General features: G+C 39.0%; 1 protein-coding gene across 2 annotated transcripts in view; it reads left to right on the top strand.

Moving 5' to 3' along the window:
* Nucleotides 1-21571, top strand: part of ACSS3 (acyl-CoA synthetase short chain family member 3) — a 162707-nt gene that overhangs the window by 21801 nt on the left and 119335 nt on the right. For both annotated transcript variants that reach the window (XM_043446309.1, XM_043446308.1), the window contains exon 2: nt 6472-6616. In XM_043446309.1, coding sequence (XP_043302244.1) covers nt 6472-6616 — 145 coding nt within the window. The remainder of the gene's footprint in view (nt 1-6471; nt 6617-21571) is intronic.

Raw genomic sequence — 21571 nt, 5'->3', positions numbered from 1 at the left:
CAGACTATCCCTTCTCCATTCTGTCCCTCAACTTTCTCTTACGCAGAGTTTACCACTGTTAATATTTTCCTGTCCATTTTTCTAGACTCCTTGTGCTTTTATGCAACACAGAGATGAACATGTAAGCAACTTGCTATGGCTATGTTAAAAGTACATTGTGTGTGTATGTGTGTGTGTGTGTGTGTGTATGCATATTCCTAAATTGCTGAACTAACTTATTTGCTCACCTACTTTATGTGAGAATGGCAGTTTCTACTCTCACCAACAGTGTGTATACTATATTTTTTATACCAGTTGGCTCAGATGGTAAAGCATCTGCCCACAATGCAGGAGACCCAGGTTAGATCCCTGGGTCAGGAAGATCCCCTGGAGAAGGAAATAGCAACCCACTCCAGTACTCTGGCCTGGAAAATTCCATGGATGGAGGAGCCTGGTGGGCTACAGTCCATGGGGTCGCAAAGAGTCAGACGCAACTGAGAGACTTCACTTTCACTTTCAGTGTAGAAAAATGACATTATTGTTTTAATGTTCATTTTTCTGATGTTTGTAAGACTGAGTACCATTTTTATGCTTATTGACTATTATCATATTTTTCCTCTGTGGATAGCGTGCTGAAATTCTTTGCCTATTGGATTTAAATTTTTTTTCTTACTGACTCATAGAAGCACTTTGCATATTACTGAAGCTGCAAATGTACCTTTCCCCTTGTCAGTTAGGGCTTCCCAGGTAACTCAGATGGCAAAGAATCTGCCTGCAATGCAAGAGACCTGGGTTTGATCCCTGGGTTGGGAAGATCCCCTGGAGAAGGGAATGGTTACCCACTCCAGTATTCTTGCCTGGAGAATTCCATGGAGAGAGAAGCCTGGCAGGCTACAGTCCATGGGGTCACAAAGAGTTGGACACAACTGAGCGACTAACACGTACTTGCTTGTTAGTTATGCTGAGAATATGCCCTTCCCACCCTCCCCACACCTCGACTTTATCTTGTCTTCTATTTTATGCACACACAAACACAGAGTATACACACACACACCTGCACATACACCCAGACGTGCTCATCTGAGTGTGAGGTTCAGCAGGTAGCTGAGTGGAGAGCATTTCAAAATCCAAGCAAGGATCCATGTTCACTCAGCAGTGGATGCAGGTTTTGATTGCTGCAGTCCTTCTTTCTATAATTTTTCAGGGAGAAGAGGCAATTTCCACGTGGCAATGGTATACAGAGTTTCTGGGCCTCTTGGAAGTTATATAGAGCATTGTTCCTATTTTACAGGTCTTAAATCTTTAGGACAGGTATGCATGCAGAGATTATACTTGTTTCAGAAAGACTCTAGGAAGGTAAACTTTTGCATGATGCATATGTGTGAGTGTGTGTTTGATGATTATTAATTTTCCATCTAAACACCAATGACCCATTCTTTATTCCTACCTGCCTCTGATCTGGGAGTTATTTCAGAGCTTTATTAAAAGAGAGGTTTTCTGTTAAGTGTTTGTATTGCCTGCTTAGTATTTATACATTCCGTATGAATGTATTCTGGGGTAGGGCTGTGTACATTTTTCTACCCCTTCTTTTTCTTTCTTTTATTTTAATTTAGCAGTATGTAAAATGTCACAAATTCTATGGGTCTGCCACATTTCTCATGATTTCTAGATTTAGCAGTCATTGATCCTATCTGTTCTATAAATTAAAAATATTTCCACTTTTCTGATCTAGTGGTAGCACCATTTCTAGTGGTTCCATATTGCTTTCAATTTTATTTCAGTTTTACATTTTTTCTGTTATTCAGGTAGATACGGCAATTTCAGATTGCTTCCAATTTTCTGCAGAAGGAATTCAGGGCAGGGGTTGGATAGGATAAAGAATATGAAGTTTTTTCCTTTTTGCAGCAGAATTAAATCTGACTGAGTCTATATATATACACTATTTCTGTGTGATACATGAAATACTAATACATTTGGGAAGACTGGAGCATCACAAATGAATGAAAACAGGATTAGTCAAAAAAAAACGATGCTTGGCAAGCTGACTGCTGATGAATAAACAAATTTAACTGTACTGCCACATCAATATATATATATATATATACACACACACATATACAAATATATATATATATATCATAATGTGTGCCAGGTCACTTTAGTCATGTCTGATTCTTTTCGACCCCATGGACTAGAGCCTACCAGTGTCCTCTGTCCATGGGATTCTCCAGGCAAGACTACTGGAGTGGGTTGCCTTGCCCTCCTCCAAGGAATCTTCCTGACCCAGGGATCGAACCCAAGTCTCTTATGTCTCCTGCATTGGTAGGCAGGTTCTTTACCACTGGTGCCATCTGGGAGGCCTATATGTCATAATATAAATATTAATATATAATACATAACAGGTTTTACACACAGATTACATATGTGTATAAATATATTAATGATACTTTTAAGACATAAGTATTAAAAATTAAATCAGAAGACAGTAATATGAATTATCTTAGGGGGAAATTGTGATGGAAAATTGTGAATTTATTTGACAACATATGAATTTAAAGTACCTTTCTGTCAGGAAATATCATAAATTAAAATTTGTGATAAATTGAGAAAATAATTTATAAGTGTTAGACTTAAATTCAATATCCTATATAAAGTACCTTTAAAAATTGGCAAGACATCACAAAGAGCAAAACTAAAACAATTTTTACTTCTAAAAATGAAGATTGAGAACAATCTGTTTAGAGGAGTGTGATAAAATGAACTTTCAGGTAATGCTGATGGTAATATAAATTGATTTAACATGTTCAGAAAACAATTTGGTCATTTGGTGTGTGAAAATTGTGTGTGTGTGTGATTGTAGGAATTTTGTTGGCATACATAATAAAAAGCAATGTGACCAATATTTCTCTAAAAGAAACATCATCCTAGGATCATTTAAAATAATGACAGTATTGTGAAGAGCAATTTGCCACAATGCAGAGTAACTTGTGCTTAAACAGTGCTGCCGAAGCTATTATTGAACATCAATTGAATGGAATATAATGCCTTGATTAAACATGTTTTGAGATTTTTTCAGGTCATTGGAAAAAACTTATAATGTGTTCTTAAACAGAGGCAAAATATTTACATGTAGAAAAAATAAAATACTCCAAAGTGTATTTTCTGGGTTTTCTGCAGTGAGCATTAGGGATTTTAATAATCTGGGGTGACAAACCATTTAAAATCTTCTCATAAATTTTTAGAAGGGGTAGTGAAGAGACAGCACATAGAAGGCATCCAGTTGATCTGTACTGAAATGATTTGATTTGAAATGAAATAAAATCTTGTAATGGTAGAGTAATCAGATCTTTGAGCTGTGAGGCCTTTTGCAGGTCACTTGGTCCCGTTATCCGCAGTAATCCGGCCCTTAAGTTTAGCCAGTTTATAGCAGTATATTCATTACCTGTAACACCTCTGGAGCCGCGCCAACATGTCACTCCATTCAGCAGTTCTTGCTTATCAGTGTTTGCAGGCCTTTCCTTCTGTTTGAATTTCTTTCCTGTCTGTCCCAAAGGGTACCTTAAAATTCTTTAAATTTCTCTAAGGGCATCCTTAAAAAAGAAAATGCTAGTGTGCAAATAATTCAAATTTTAAGCCACCCAAAATTTGCAAATAATTGGAAAAAAAGAAAACCAAAGTTCTTTGAGTACAGGTGAATTTTGGGTGCCTTCTATATCTTGGCTTTTGTAAATAATGCTGAAGTGAACATAAGGGTGTATATATCTTTTTGAATTAATGCTTTTATTTTCTTCTGGTAAACACCCAGAAATGAAATTGCTAGATTTTATGGTAGTTCTGTTTTTAACTTTTTGAGGCACCTTGATACTGTTTTTCATAGTGGCTGAACCAATTTGCATTCCAACTAATAGTGCACAAGGGTCCCTAGGGTTGTTTTTTGATTAGATGACTTTATACACATGAAATATTGGTCTAGAGTAAGCTATTAATAAATATTACTTAGAGACTTTCATGACAAGGTGGACAAAATGTACTTTTTCCTATTCATTCTGTTCAATATAGCTAAAAACATAGGACATTACATATAAAATACACATAAGACTCTGAAAGGAAGAGAGAAGAAACCAAATCAGCTCAGATTTGGGACCGGAAAAATGACATGACACTTGAATTCCCCAAGTTTTCTTTTTTGCTTATGTGCCCTAGACTGAGCGCTGGAGAAGGTGGCAATTCAGAAGTGCCAATGGGTGTAGAAAAAAAGTCCCAGAAAATTTTCTCTTTGGATCCCTCCCTCTACTCCCTAAATAAAAAGGGGTAGGGAAGGGCAGCCTGCCAAAAGAGGATCTTTGGACAGTCACCACCCTAATCCAGTCAAGCAGTATGGCAATGGCAAACTGTGATCCCCATCCCATCCTCATCGGTGAAAAGATGGTGAGGAATCTAGACTTCTACTTTGCCAGGCTGTATCAAGGGTGCCCTAAATATTGCCAACTCCCCTAGCGGTATCAGAGAAGGTTTTCTCAGGAATTGGAACTTTCATTACAGCTAGGATAGGAGGTAAGGAGGCTCTTGGCCCTGGCAGTGTCAGTGGGGTCCATGTGGGCAGTCTCAGTGAGATGCCATTCCCCCATCATCCAGAATGATGTAATGGAAGCCTAGTGGGAGCCTGAACTTTGACCCGAGCTCAGTGGTAAGGAGGTCCCTCTTACTCTCATGAGTGGAAGCAGAGGCCTAATGAGGAGCTGGAGCTTAAACCTGAGTAAACATTTTTTACTTTTTTCTTGATGTATTAGTTAATTATGGCTGTAATTATGCTTCATATCACCGTTAAAATCTGAGTCAGAAGATGCTTATTCATCAGCTAGTCTGTAGGTTGTCATGGGATCACCATGACTGGAAATGTTGCTCTCAGACATCTATCTGGCTGAGTTGGGCTGCAGGCTGAAGAGGAGGCAGCAGTTAACACCCGGAGGCTCTCCTCCAGGGGAGGGTCGGGTCGCGGCAGTGATACCCGGGGGCTCTCCTCCAGGGGAGGGTCGGGGCGCGGCAGTGATACCCGGGGGCTCTCCTCCAGGGGAGGGTCGAGGTGCGGCAGTGATACCCGGGGGCTCTCCTCCAGGGGAGGGTCGAGGTGCGGCAGTGATACCCGGGGGCTCTCCTCCAGGGGAGGGTCGAGGTGCGGCAGTGATACCCGGAGGCTCTCCTCCAGGGGAGGGTCGAGGTGCAGAAGAGCGAGCCTGATTATATCTGCTGTGTCAAGGGCTTTCAAGTCAGAGCATGCCTCATGGCTGCTGATTAGCCAAAGCGAGGCACAAGGGTGGCCCCAAAGTCAGGGGAAGTATTCTCCACTGATGAGAATGGAGGCTGGAGGAAGAGACAAAATATTTTTAATAGAAGAGGCGAGGAGAAGAGACCGTGTTTTTCAACAAAGGTGGAATCTATTGCACTTGGCAGTTCAGAATCACTGTGTTAATTACTCATTGTGCTGTACTGTGAGGTCATCATTTTCACCATCTTTGATGTGTGCAGGGTCATTTGATGCTGATTAAATGATCCCTCCTACTGCCTTCTGTATCTGTTATTTCTTATTGCTTCCACTGTATCTGTAGATGTATTACCTGCTTCCTTTCACACAGGGCTATTTGAATGAGTACCTGATGGTGACACTCAGTTTTATAAGGGGATTTTTATAATATTTGCTACTCTGATGTTGGAACCAATGAACCATTACTGGACTTGTATTTTTTATCTAATATTCTCTTCCTAAAAAAGTGAAAAATTCAATTCTCAGGGAAATGAGTTATATTTTCTTAAAAATTATCTCCATCTATCTACATTATATCTGTATTTTCAAAGGGATGCACTCAGCAATTAAGAGATAAGGTAGTGAACTGAGAAGTTTTAAAAATTTATTGACCATATGTGCATGTTGATTGCTTATTCAAATTATGAACCGTCTCAAAATTCTGAAAAGAACTTACCTATACTTTGTGAAATTGGGGGTATTACATTTAATTGAAACAATATATATCTTTCAAGGAATATAAATATTTCAGAGAAGAATTGATTTTTTCCCAGCAAGTCTGTCTTTTTATAGCAGATCCCTAGACTTCAGTCATGCATCTACCATTTGCCCTCTCAGCATAGTGCATCTGTCCTGGACTTGGATACAACTCATTTCATCCATGTAAAGTTGATTATTTTGGTGCTGTATACTCTAGTTTCATCCTAAGCAATAAAATCCACAAAATTGTCACCTTGAAGCGTGAGGTATATTTTCTTCTAGTGCACATGAAAATAAATACATGTTTATTGAAATCAAAATGTCACTTCTGTATCATCTTAAATAGTTTACAGCCATCATTACTTGGTATAACATGCACGGGAAAACACTGTTTTAAGGACAGCTCGCCAAACTGGAACTATGGAAACCTAGTTAAGCAACATATATGTTTTGAAAAGAGTCTTCACTTTTACTTTCCAATTATTTTTCAGGTTTGTGGAAGGGATGCTTAACATTTGTTACAATGCCATCGATCGTCATATTGAAAATGGTGAAGGAGATAAGATTGCTATCATTTATGACAGTCCTGTTACAAACACTAAAGCCACTATTACCTATAAAGAAGTCCTGGAACAGGTAATATTATTAACTTTCTATCCACGTTCTTTGGAAATCATACCGAAATTAATTTAAATAGCATACATTCTCATTGCATAGCCTTAATCCTCTTAGTTCATTGACATGCTGTTGTACTTTTAGTGCACGCTGTAAACAGATGTGTGTTTACTCATTTAAATTGTTTTTATTCTTTATATTTTACAGTACTAAAAGATACTCATTTTATTACTTGTAAACATTTTTATTGCATTATAGTTGCTTTACAATGTTGTGTTAGCTTCTGCTGCATAGCAAAATGAACCAGCCCTACCTACACATATATCCCCTCCCTTTTGGGTTTCCCTCCCACTTAGCCCCCCAGGGTACATTAAGTAGAGTTCCCTTTGCTACACAGTATGTTCCCATGAGTTGTCTATTTTATATATAGTATCAATCATGGAGCATTTCCCAGGTGGCTCAGTGGTAAAGAATCTGCTTGCCAATGCAGTAGACATGGGTTTGATCCTTAGGTGGGGAGAAGGAAATGGCAACCCACTCCAGTATTCTTGCCTGGGAAATCCCATGGACAGAGGGGCCTGGCCGGCTGCAGTCCATGAGGTCACAGAGTTGGTTGGACATGACTTAGCGACTACACGACAGCAAACATCAGTAGGCTGTATGTATCAGTCCCAACCTCCCAGTTCTTCCCAGCCCACCTCTTTCCCCCTTGATATCCGTGTTTGTTCTCTACCTGTCTGTCTCTCTTTCTGCTTTGCAAATGAGATCATCTATACCATTTTCTAGATTCCACATATATGCATTAATGTATGATTTTTTTTCTCTTTCTGACTTCCCTCCTGTATATGACACTGTCTGGATCCATGGAACCAGACAGACATCCCAGAGATAAATCCACGCACCTGTGATCACTTAATCTATGACAAAGGGGGCAAGAATATGCAATGGAAAAAACACAGCCTCTTCAATAAGTGGTGCTGGGAAAATTGGGAAACTATATGTAAAAGAATGAAAATAGAACATTCCCTACCATCATACACAAGAATAAACTGGAAATGGGACCTTATTTTAAAGGAAGAGGTTAACAGATCTCTGACAGTGTGCTTTTATTCTCTCTGGCCTTCATTTTCCCTCCACGCTGGCATCACCTGGCCCTCTCTCCAACCCTTGTGCTGTTGAAGCGGTCCCCCTGCCTTCTGACTCACCTGTTACCAGGCTGTGCACCTGTCACATTGTCACCTAAGATGACACTAGAATTTTCTTCCTAAGAAATGACTTATTACTCTACCCCCACTTGAAAACCTTTTCTTTAAAAACTACTGTTATTTAGAGAGCAGAATCTGGATTCCTGTGATGTATAAGACGCTTTGGAATCTGATCACAGCATCCCTCCAAGCTTCATTTCCCAATGCTCTTGGCCATCTCTTTTTCACCCTAGATGTCCTTACACTCCCTCAGGCACTCCTGGCCCTTTAAAGATCTTTGTACATGCTCATTCATTTCCCTTATTTGCTCTTTCCCCCCTCCTCCCATCTGGGTAGTTCTCAGGTGAATCATGATATTGGCAGATAAGTTATGAGATTCTTTTCTTCCAATATTAGGGTAGAAATGAGATGTCATAAGTAATTATAAAAGTATTTGGGTTTTGTGGCCTGCAGGAGACTTATTCTTGCTCTGGGGGAGGGCATTTATTTATTTGTTATTGGAAGGGAGGTAGACTGGAGGGCAAGGTTCCTCAGCCTTGATACTGTTGACATTTTAGGCCAGGTATTTCTGTTGTGGGGAGCTGTCGTGTACACTGTAGGGTTTTTAGCAGCATTTCTGGTCTCACTCATTAGTTGCACCCCTTTCCCAGTTGTGATGACCAAAAATGTCTGCAGATATTGCTGAAATGTCCCATGTAAATGCCTTTACTTTTTTTTTTTTTTTTTGCCTTTTATATGGAGGCTTTTTGAATCACATTCTTTTATTTTGCTTTTTTTTTTAAAACTCATGTAGAATTTCCATGCAAGTTTTAGAGTATTTGGTTAACTTTCCCTGGCTCTCTGAAATAATATCCTTTTGCACCAGCATTGTTTCTGTTTAGCCTTCTAAGGGATTTCAAAAAAGGCAACTGAGGGAAAACTATTACTGCCCCAATCTCGGGTTGCTGCAAGCAATAAAGTTAGGAAACAAGGGGGCTTTGCAGCCTGGCTGCAGCAACAAATTCTGCCTTCAGCTGACTGGAACAGAAGAGGAATTTATGAAAAGTGAATACCCCAAGGGAGAAGGGCTAGCAGTGAAGAGTTAAGGAGAAGCCACCAATTGCCTAAGAAGTAGAGCTGCTGACTTGACTTCTAGACTGCCAGAGTAAGCACTAGTTGGCTCACGAGCTTCCAGGCCTCCGGCCCGGGGCAGCTGGCAGGAACTGTCTTGTCGTTTCATTTCACAGTAGGAATAGGGCCTTGCCTCTTTCTGGGACTCATACTAGGGAAATTCCAGTCTAATAAGAGAGTTCAAATACTGGGCAGCTGACTACAGAAAAAAAGAAAATAATGCTGCAAATACCGTGTTGGACACGTTTCATGAGTCTGAACGTGGGAACTGTGTATTTTCAGAGTGAGGTTTCTAGAGACAGAGCTCATACTGGTCTGAGGAGGAAACGCAGTCTGTTATCAGGTGATTTTGGTTTTCATCTGAGGCTGTGTTTTATTTTAAAAGATAAATCTCCTAAAAAAAAAAAAAAAAAAGATAAATCTCCTGATAACCTGTTATATTCTGTGTTTTATTTTAGGTTTGCATTTTCAGCTTTTAGACAAGGTTTATAGCCTGTGTTCAAAAACTGAATCCTATGATGTGGGTATATGGCCATAGGCTCATTAATAATTAAGACAGGTTGATATTAAGATGGGCTTCTTAGGTGGCTCAGTGGTGAAGAATCCACCTGTACATGAGACATGGGTTCAATCCCTGGGTCAGGAAGATCCCCTGGGGAGGGTAATGTCAGCCCACTCCAGTCTTCTTGCCTGGAGAATCCCATGTACAGAGGAGCCTGGTGGGCTCCAGAAAGAGTCAGACACGACCTAGTGACTAAACGGGAACAACAATATTAAGATCCTGGATCTTAATTGCTATCCTGCTTAGGAAGCTTACTTATATATTTAACATATATGATCTATATCAGTATGTTGAGTTTGATACATGACCGAACATCAGAGTCAAGGAAGACACTTTGGGAAAGTAAACTAGGAAGTGTTAAATAAGTTGTTCCTCCTCTCATTTTCTGCTGTTTTGTTTTTAATTAGTGTATGTGATAAGTACACACATGCATTTTGCTTAGAGGCCATTCTGCTAACTCATCTTGGTTTTCTCATATGGAGTCTGGACTCTTATTTTGAGGTTTGTGCTGGTTCATTGGTTTCAGCTTGGCCTGACATCAAAGTACTTAAAAGGCCTGTTTCTCTCACCTGCTGACAGCTTCTGATTCCCCAGGGTTTTCTTCTCTAAAGTACTAAAGGAAGGACTGTTAGGAAAGAGGGGGGCGTTGTGCTGTATTTTGATTACCTGCTCCTGGTTCCCTGTGGCTTTTACTTTATTAAGTAGAGAAGACAGGGAAAGAAAGATTTAATGGGTAAGGCCATTGAGAACAAACAAAAAAAAAGCTTTGTACTTTGCTTGTTTTCATCTCTGCTGCCTCATTTCTGCTGGGAGTTTTTGTTTAGGTAAAACTAAAGTTCGTACTTCTTAATTAGTGAACCAGAACATTTCAGGCTAAAGTATTTCAGTGACGTGAAGGATCTGAAGATTTTACAGAACGATTCAGAGGTAGAGCTTTTCTCAAACTGTCATCTCTTGTAGGGAGCTGATAATGAAAACGCTTCTTTAAGATATTTGTACTGTACATCTGTGTCTCTTTTTCTGTTTTGCATATAGGGTTATCGTTACCATCTTTCTAAATTCCATATATACGCGTTAGTATACTGTATTGGTCTTTATCTTTCTGGCTTACTTCATTCTGTATAATGGGCTCCAGTTTCATCCATCTCATTAGAAATGATTCAAATGAATTCTTTTTAATGGCTGAGTAATATTCCATGGTGTATATGTACCACAGCTTCCTTATCCATTCGTCTGCTGATGGGCATCTAGTTGCTTCCATGTCCTGGCTATTATAAACAGTGCTGCGATGAACACTGGGGTGCACGTGTCTCTTTCAGATCTGGTTTCCTCGGTGTGTGTGCCCAGAAGTGGGAGAAGGTGAGGGTGGGATGTTTTGAGAGAACAGCATCGAAACATGTATATTATCAAGGGTGAAATAGATCACCAGCCCAGGTTGGATGCATGAGACAAGTGCTCGGGGCTGGTGCACTGGGAAGACCCAGAGGGATGGGGTGGGGAAGGATGCGGGAGGGAGGATGGGGATGGGGAACACATGTAAATCCATGGCTGACTCATGTAAATGTATGGCAAAAACCACTACAACATTGTAAAGTAATTAGCCTCCAACTAATAAAAATAAATGGAGAAAATAAATAAATATATATTGGGCAAAGTGGCCTAATATAATAAAATATATAAAAAAAAAGATATTTATAGAGAGATGGCTTGGTTCAAGATCCCTTGTTCATTCAACACATACTTAGTTTGCATGCCACACCTTCCTTGGAACAAGGAGTATAGATAAATGACTTACTCTTTATATTTAAAGAGCTACAAAAATCATGAAACATAACACCCGGTTATGTAGGGTAGTGTTGTATTTTGTGGGAAGGCACCCAACTCAGCCAGGGGCAAATAGGGCACAGGAAAGCTTTTGCAAGAGTCTGTGTCTTATATGAGTCCTGGGACCTCCTCCCCAGCCCCGCCTTGCATTGCATTGCACACCCCAGCAAGCACCCATACCACGCCGCCCCCCCACCTCATGCAGTCACGTCTCCAGGCTTGCTGCACGCCCACCTTCAAGCCTTTATACTTGCCTGCCTTCTGCTTGAGATGGTGTTTCTTCCAGATATCTTATGATTCATGGCACCTGACTATTACTGTCTCAGTGAGATCTTCCTTGGCCATGTTAAATACAAAGGTTCCCATGCACACCACTTCATGAGTCCTTTTTCTGCTTTCCTTTTAAAATTTAACTATTTATTACTGAGTACCAGTCTTGATATTTTATTTATCTTTCTTTAGTATTTTTCCTCTTCTGGATGGCAGTTCCATGGAGGGAGGCATTTCTGTTTTGCTCACAGAATAGTGCCTGGCATGTAGTAAACATTTGTTGACTGGTGAAGCAATGAATCAATGAATGGGCTTCCCAGGTGGGCACTGGTGATAAAGAACCTTCCTGCAATGCAGGAGACGTAAAAGATGTGGGTTCAATCCCAGAGTCAAGAAGACCTACTGGAGGAGGACATGGCAGCCCACTCTAGTACTCTTACCTAGAGAATCCCATGGACAGAGGAGCCTGATGGGCTCCGGTCTATAGGATCAGAAAAAAAGTCACTTCAGGACATGACCGAAGTGACTTAGCATGAATGTGCAAAAAAATTAATGAATGAGTTACCATTTGGAATTTCTAAGTGACTGTAGCTTCCTTTATTGTGGGGATTTTTTATCTTTGAATTGTACCAGTAGTTTAACTTGATCTTCTTTCCAAGTAAATTCTAACTTCTTACTATCTGTGAAAGAAATTGTAGTTTATTTACATTTGGCTTGGAAGTTCAAGATGAATGTTTCTTTCTTGAATTTCCCACACTAGCAACTCTAGTGTCCACTCCAGGAGATAGGTGTTTATGGTGTCCTTCTCTTCAGTTCCGTCGCTCAGCTGTGTCTAACTCTTTGCCACCCTGTGTACGCCAGGCCTCCCTGTCCATCACCAACTCCCGGAGCTTGCTCAAACTCATGTCCAGCGAGTCAGTGATGCCATCCAACCATCTCATCCTCTGTTGTCCCCTTCTCCTCCTGCCCCCAATCCCTCCCAGCATCAGGGTCTTTTCCAATGAGTCAGCTCTTTGCATCAGGTGGCCAAAGTACTGGAGTTTCAGCTTCAACATCACGCCTTCCAATGAACACCCAGGACTGATCTCCTTTAGGATGGACTGGTTGGATCTCCTTGCAGTCCAAGGGACTCTCAAGATTGTCTTCTCCAACACCACAGTTCAAAAGCATCAATTCTTTGGTGCTTAGCTTTCTTTATAGTCCAATTCTCACATCCATACATGACCACTGGAAAAACCATAGCCTTGACTAGACAGACATTTGTTGGCAAAGTAATGCCTCTGCTTTTTAATATGCTGTCTAGGTTGGTCATAACTTTTCTTCCAAGGAGCAAGTGTCTTTTAATTTCATGGCTGCAGTCACCATGTGCAGATGATTTGGGGGCCCAAGAAAATGAAATCTCTCATGGTTTCCATTGTTTCCCCATCTATTTGCCATGAAGTGATGGGGCCAGATGCCATGATCTTAGTTTTCTGAATGTTGAGTTTTAAGCCAACTTTTTAACTTTCCTCTTTCACTTTCAAGAGGGTCTTTAGTTCTTCTTTACTTTCTGCCATAAGGGTGGTGTCATCTGCATGTCTGAGATTATTCTTTCTCCTGGCGATCATGATTCCAGCTTATGCTTCATCCAGCCAGCATTTCTCCTTCTCTTAGTTTTTTTCAGATTACTAGTTATATCAAAGGTCAGTGACATAAAAGAGTATGTGAGTTTATATTGCATGTGTATGTGTATATTATATGTAGTAATTATTTTTAGAAATTCCTACTTTGAATTTATCTTCTCTGCATCTAATTACATTTTAAATTTACTTCTACATGTGGTAAGTTTGTATTTTTTTGGTATTCATACAGTTGTAAATTTTTATGTATGTATTCACTAAATAAAAATATGACCCCCTACAGGGCATTTGAGAAATTTTCATAAATATGTATGCAGGGAAAATGAAGCCCAGTGTGTACTACATTTTCCTGATTTAATTCAAACTGAAAGTGTCTATTATCTTTACTAAAGGTAGCTTTTGAAATATAATTATGGCAGGAGTTGTAGTTATAAAGGCTGAATAATTTAGAGGAGAAAATTACTCTGAAATCAAGGGCTATATCCCATGAGAAGTCCTCTTTCCAACCTCTGCCCCCTTTAGGAAGCTCTCTTCAAAATGTGAATTTCATCTTCTCAGAAACATGTCAGGGTAAGATCATCTCATATTTCTTTGCTTGCCATATCATCAATATTTCCATAAGCAAACTCCTAAATCACAAAAGCCAGAACATGAAGTCCAGCCCTGCCAGAGGTTGCCTTACTGAGAAGATATACAGCAGTGTGTATATTTAGTTTTCTTTTCTTAAACTTCCTAAATAAGCAATAAATACTTCAGTTGTATTACAGTCTGCATCACTAAAAATTGTATCTCTGTAAAATAATGTTTTCCATGTTTGGTAAATTGTGAATGAGGCTACTATGAGATTGAATTAACAGTGGTTGATGTATTTTTCTAGCATGCAGTTTTTTAAGCTTCTATTGAAATGTGATATACATTTAGAATAGTGTACAGGTCATAAGTATTAACTTGATAGATTTTCACAAACAGAACACACTCATATCACCAGATCAGGAAACAGAGTATTCCTAGCTCCCAGAAGAACTTATTATGCTTCCTTTAGTCATTTCTCTCTCAGCACGCACGTGATTATTATCCAGACATCTGAACACCATCTATGATGAGGTTGCTTTGCTTTCTTGAACTTTGTGGAAATGGAATAAATCAATATACTTTTTTTTTTTTTTTCAACTTTTTGTTCATGAGACCCTTTCATTTCATTGCAAGAGGCTGTAGTTGGGTCAGTTGAGTAATGACTAGTTTGGGGCTGTTACAAATAATGCTGATATGAATATATTTGTGTGCAAAATTTGGTGACAATAAGTGTGCATTAACTTTGGGGACATGCTTAGGAGTAAGATGGCAGATTACAGGGCAGACACATGCTTGGCTTGCATAGATAAGGTCAAACAATTTTCAGAGTGGTTGTACCAACTTAACATTCCAAGTGGTGGTGGTAGGAGAATACTAGTTGCCAAAACTTGATGTTGACCATGCCAAGTCTTTTGAGTTTGGGCCTTTCAAGTAGCTGTGCAGTGATATTGCCTTCTGGCAATAAGTAAACTTTAAATATTTGTGATTTATCTGGCTGTGTCGGGCCTTAGTTGTGGTTTGCATGGACTTCATTGCATCACATGGGACCTTTAGTTACGGTGCCCAGACTCAGCAGCTGCAGCAGGTGGGTGAGCAGTCGTGGTGCACAAGCCTAGTTGCTCCAAGGCATGTGGGGTCCAAGTTCCCCGACCAGGGTTTGAACCCACGTCCCCTGCATTGCAAGGCGGATTCTTAACACTGGACCCCTGGAGAAGTCTGGATTTAATTTTGTCATCCCTAAAGGCTAATGCAGTTAACTCCTTTCCCTGAGCTTTTGGGCCATTTATTGTTCTACTTTTATGAAGTGCCCAATCAGGTCTTTTGTGCATTTACTTTTCTTTTGGATTGTTACGATGTCAGGACGTTTTGGTGAGAGATTTTCTCACAATTGAAGAGAATAGCTTATCAATATCTGAAAACCTTAATAATAAAAGATGAAGATCCTTTAGTAAAAATGTTGATGATTAAGTAGCTTTAAAAATCTAAAGATGAGGACATTGTCCCCTGTTTTAAAAATAATTAATGTGAAAGTCTTTTCTTTACTAATCTTGACTAACCTTTTTTCTTTTTTTTTTGAAGAAAGTTTGGAAGAAAATTCCTTACAGTAGAAGCAGGAAGCGTGAGCTCCAGTGTTAAGGCTGTAAATGATCTAGTGAAGACGATGCTGTGTTAGTACTTTCATAGATGTTAAAAGGCTCTACTTACATTGATTTTTGAGTGGTCTGGCTTCATCTCATTTTCCCAGAATCCTTGTTATTTTTGTGAGTTAATTTGTGCAGTGCAAAGTTGTATAATGCAGTTTAGCAGAAACATTTATATTTCATTTGAAACTGAAGATGTTTATATACAAACTACTGATTTAAGTTTTTATATAAATTGTAACTGGAACTTTATTTGAGTAACTTTTCAGCTTAATGAAATTTAAGTTAGATTCTGAGAGTACTCCACAGAAAGAAAATAGGTATTAGATCAATCTAATAGATAATACAGAAGGGAATAAATTAAATGAGAAAACACCATTTTGGTATTTCCTGGCTTCTTTTTTTCCCACTGTTAGAGCCATGCATTCAAAACTAGAAATGTCTAAAAATAATTTTTACATCAACCCAGAATAGCAACAATATGGGCAACCCTTTCGAATTGTCTCAGCCAGGTTTTTAAAGTAATTATATTTCTCTAATTTTCTGAAATCAATTTTCTGTCTGGAGTATATACTCATTTCTTTTCCATTCTCCCCATGCCAGAAATCTTCACCATACTTCGAAGTCTAGACCACTTTACTTGTACCTTTCTCTAAGCACTGGTTTCTTTTTGCTTTTTATATTACTTAGTAGTATACCTACACTATTGGTGTACCTACTTATTTATTAATGTACCTCCTGACTGTAGTAAAAGCTTCTTGAGGATAAGGGTTATATTTTATTTATCAATTTATTTTATCTATACAATGCTTTATCATTTATACTATATACATATTTATATGTATAAATATATATATTCCAATATATATATCATTGGAAGGACTAATGATGAAGCTGAAACTCCAATACTTTGGCCACCTGATGCAAAGAACTGATTCAGGAAAAGACCCCAATGCTGGGAAAGATTGAAGGACAGAGGAGAAAGGGATGACAGAGGATGAGATGGTTGGATGGCATCACTGACTTGATGGACATGAATTTGAGCAAGCTCCAGAAGTTGGTGATGGACAGGGAAGCTTGGAGTGCTACAGTCCATGGGGTCACAAAGAGTAGGACATGACTGAGCGACTGAACTGAATTGATTCAATGTTTAATATAGGCCTCATAACATAAGCTCATATTACATACTGAATGAACTAATAAATAGAATATTCAATAACTTTCATTAAAAAGTAAAGAAAACTTTAACTCTTGTCTAAGAGAAATAATCATTTCCAAAAATATCACTTGTCTCTTCCACATTGTAATTTTTTTTTTTATATTGGGAAATTTAAATTTTTTAATAGGGTGAAAATCTTCTTTATTTTAATGCATTACTTGACTAAAAGTTTCTATCTTTCTGCATTTATTTTTTTTTATTTTTTTATTTTTTTATTTTTTTTAGTTCTACCAGTTTATTGCTACCAACCCACCTCCCTCCACCCTCGGGCACACATGCTCAGTCATGTAATCCCATGGACTTCAGCCCGCCAGACTCCTCTGCCCATGGATTTTTCCAGGCAAGAGTACTGGAGTGGGTTGCCACTTCCTTCTCCTATCTTTCTGCATTTAAAAGCTCTGCTTAAAACATTTACCTAGCTTGGTCATTTTGGAAATGTAGAAGTCTGGTCTCTAGTAGTTTTTATTCCTGCATTTGCTTAATGAATTTATTTTTATCATTCATTGGTAGGTTCTTGTTAGATGATTTGTCTTATCTACAAGGTGGTTAAACTCTGACCTTTTTGAAAGTTAACTCCGTAAGATCAGTGGATGATCTGCTTTCCATTTATATTCTTGGACTGGGATGATGATGGAGCCAAGTTTATTTATTTGTTCAAAACATACTTTTAGAATACCTAATGTGTATTTGGCACTTCTGTGGACACCATGCATTACAGTAGTGAATGATACAGTCTTTTCCTACAGGAAAATTGCATTCTAATTGGGGAGATATGTTATGAATAAAAAGATAATACAAGTGAAAAGATAACACAACATAAGGGAATAAAAGCGTAAGGCTAGAGTGACCTGGACTCTCTTGTATATAGATTTGTCTGAGAAAACTGCTTATCACTGAGGAGATAACCCAGTGACATAGACTCAGATAAAGGCTGGGAGAAGCCCTGTCAACATTTGGAGGAAATGATATCAGGCAAAAGGCTTCCTAGGTGGCAGTAGAGGTAAAGAACCTGCCTGCCAATGCAGGAGACATGGATTTGATCTCTGAGTCGGGAAGATCCCCCGGAGGAGGACATGGCAACCCACTCCAGTATTCTTGCCTGGAGAATTTCATGGACAGAGGAGCCTGGTGGGCTGCAGTCCGTGGGGCTGCAGAGAATCGAACATCGCTAGAGTGACTGAGCATGTGCACAACAAATACCAGATTTTAATGTATAAATAATTGTAGCCTGTTAATGTTATAATCGACATTTTGTTTGAACAGTTAATAATTCTTCAGGGAGACAAATAATAGCTGAAAACAAAGTCCCATAGGTGGCATACTAGAGATGGAGAAGGAAGACGTCTTCCGTGAATGTATATTCAATCGTATATTGAATGCTTATTGTATGAGGCAGTGAGCTCAGAAAAATGAATGTTTCCTACTCTCAAGGAACTGTTAGCTTGCTGGTGAGAATAACACAAAAGCAACTGTGTGTAATGTAACAAAAACATTTGTAGCACAGAGGAAGAAGGGACTCATCTGGCTCCAGCAGTTGAGAGAAGGCTTTGCTGTGAAAGTAAAGCATCAGTTGGATCATAAAAGAAAGATAGAAATATGTGCCACCTGTCTTGGCTGTTGTAAATAGTGCTACAGTGAACATTGGGGTACATGTGTCTTTTTGAATTTTGATTTTCTCAGGGTGTGTGCCCAGTAGTGGGATTGCTGGGTCGTATGGTATTTTTATTTTTAGATTTTTAAGGAGCCTTCATACTGTTCTCCATAGTGGCTGTATTAATTTACATCCCCAGCAACAGTGCAAGAGGGTTCTCTTTTTTCCACATCCTCTCCAACATAGAAAAATATCATATATTAAGGCATATGTATGAAATCTAGAAAAATGGTTCTGAGGAACCTGCTTTCAGGGCAGGAATGGAGATAAAACAGATGTAGAGAAATCGGTGCCCCATACGCAGATGGCCTCCCTACCAGTGTCCCTGGTCTGTAGCAGATTTATCCGAGAGTTGGACCTGACATGGTTCATAATGATGGTGTGCGCTGTGAAGGCAAAAATGACTGCATTTGCTGACCTAAGTGGGGCCAACAAGATGGATTAAGTGGGATCCCAAGTGGAAAGATGGTTGAAGGGTAAAAGAGAGAGAGACCGTTACTACAGTCAAGAAGGCACAGAGAAGAGAAACATGGGCTCCTGCAAGTGGAAGTGCGAGGACTTGGTAACAATTATTTTTCTGTTGACTAGCCCCTGCACCTGTCCTATTCTCAGCAACTTCAGGACAGCGGAGCATGTCGCCAACATTCAGTTTCTGACCTTTAATAATAAATGTTTGAAACTATGAAATTATTTGACTCGATAGAATTTTCAAAGCAAGTTGAGGATAAAGCTAATTAATATAATTGAAGACATTGATTGGCTTAAGTGATGCAAATAAAGATATGAGGATAGAATCATATTTCAAGTGTATGAAATGAAATATTTTGTTAGACTTTTTGAAATCAATAAAGATCTACACATGGGAAATGATGCTATTAACTTTAACTCATTTGACAGTTTTATACTCATATTTTTGACATTTGTACTAGTTAAGTAACATAAATGTTAATAAATCAATGCATGTTGCATTCAGTAGAGTTATTGTGAGGACTGGAGATTGGAGGGGAATTGATTGTTCATTTTTTTATGCTATACTTGATTGGAGATAATTTTGTCTCCATTATAAAGCTAAATTATGTTAACTTTATCATATGTAGTTTTTATCGGAAATTTTATCTATTTATGGGTATTTATGATGTATTCTTGGCATTTGTGATGATCTACATTGCTTTGTGTATTAGCTACTGTGCATGCATGCTTGCTCAGTTGTGTCTGACTCTTTTTGACCCCCTGAATTGTGGCCCACCTAGCTGCTCTGTCCATAGAATTTTCCAGGTAAGAATACTGGAGTGGGTTGTCATTTCCTTCTTCAGGGGATCTTCCTAACTCAGGGATTGAACCCGTGCCTCTGTGTCTCCTGCATTGGCAGGCAGATTCTTTAACACTGAGCCATTGGAAAGTCCTTATTAGCTACTAGTGTGTGCATTATATTTGTGAATTTTTCATTTTTTTAAAGATATGTGTGCCTTTTTTTGGTGAGTGATGGTAATGCTATTGGGAACAGACCCAACTATTGCAATGATCTTGTGTCCTTGTACAACTCCTGTGATATTTAGCAACTTCTCTGTGAGCCGTTTGTATATATTCATCGACGTCTAGATTGTATTGACCAATGAAATCATAAAGGTTAACAGGAACACAGGCAGATTCTGGGAAGTATGATTGGTGCACCCAGAGTAGTTGTCATGTTTATGTACTGTCTATAAAAAATGCTGAGGGTGTTTGTTTAATTAAAGCTTTGATTAAATAATCAGTGTAGAATTGATCTAAATGATGCAAGGTTCCTGTTGACATCTGTTGCCATCTCTTGCTGCTTTTTATATTTGTCTTTATGAGAAAAGAGATCAATGAAGCAATTATTTTACTCTTAAAAATTGAGACATACAAATACTTCATAAAGGAAAAGCATTCTTACATACTTTTTGTATTGACACAATTTATTTTTTAATGTGCAATTAAAACTAAGTTTTAATGTCTTTTCTTTATAGCTCAATGCATACATAAAGCCATCTATGATTTATAAGCCAGGATAAAAACAAATCTACAAAGTCAACCAAGCTCAGATTGACAAAATTAATTTCATAGTGAGTAATGTTGAGGTAGAACTGAATGTCTAACTGCAAGGCGCTTATGGTTTGGGTGCTGTGGCCCTGGGTCCTTTGAGTTTTGGCAACCTGTTCTCTGTGATGCCTCAGTTCTTCTGTCACGTGTGTGTGTGTGTGTGTGTGTGTGTGTGTGTGTGTGTGTGTGTTGCTTAGCCACGTCCGACTCTGTGCAACCCCACAGACCGCAGCCTACCAGGCCCCCCCGTCCATGGGATTCTCCAGGCAAGAACACTGGAGTGGGCTGCCATTTCCTTCTCCAAAAGGAATGATAGAAAGGAAGTGAAGTCGCATAGTAGGGCTTAAACTTGCATAAAGCCTTTTATTTTACAGTTGTATTATAAAAAAATCATGACATCACCTGGCTTTTACTTAATATGCATGAATTATTAAAAAATTACAAATAAATACAGTGAAATTGCCTGAGTGCTCATAAATCCAGAATATGCTTCATGTTATTAATTTTTTAAAAGTTGTCATCAAAATCAAAATACCAAGTTTAAAAATTCTCATAGAGAATTGATGGATGACCATGAGAATGTCTCCATAGACCCCAGGTTGAGAAACACAACAGTAAACAGTTTATTAGACCAAGAAAAAGGAATCTAGTTTTAATTCACTTCAGTTCAGTTCAGTCTCTCAGTCGTGTCTGACTCTTTGAGACCCCATGAATCGCAGCACGCCAGGCCTCCCTGTCCATCACCAACTCCCGGAGTTTACTCAAACTCACATCTATCGAGTCGGTGATGCCATCCAGCCATCTCATCCTCTGTCGTCCCCTTCTCCTGCCCCCAATCCCTCCCAGCATCAGGGTCTTTTCCAATGAGTCAACTCTTCAAATCAGGTGGCCAAAGTATTGGAGTTTCAGCTTCAGCGTCAGTCCTTCCAATGAACACCCAGGACCAATCTCCTTTAGGATGGACTGGTTGGATCTCCTTGCAGTCCAAGGGACTCTCAAGAGTCTTCTCCAACACCACAGTTCAAAAGCATCAATTCTTCAGTGCTCAGCTTTCTTCACAGTCCAACTCTCACATCCTTAACACGACCACTGGAAAAACCATAGCCTTGTCTAGACAGACATTTGTTGGCAAAGTAATGTCTCTGCTTTTTAATATGCTGTCTAGGTTGGTCATAACTTTTCTTCCAAGGAGTAAGCGTCTTTTAATTTCATGGCTGCAACCACCATTAATGATACTTAAAA

This window comes from Cervus canadensis, chromosome 25 (genome assembly GCF_019320065.1).
Source record: "Cervus canadensis isolate Bull #8, Minnesota chromosome 25, ASM1932006v1, whole genome shotgun sequence".
NCBI lineage: Eukaryota > Metazoa > Chordata > Mammalia > Artiodactyla > Cervidae > Cervus > Cervus canadensis.
The sequence above is the reverse complement of the archived record's forward strand: the minus strand, read 5'-3'. Positions and strand labels throughout refer to the sequence as shown.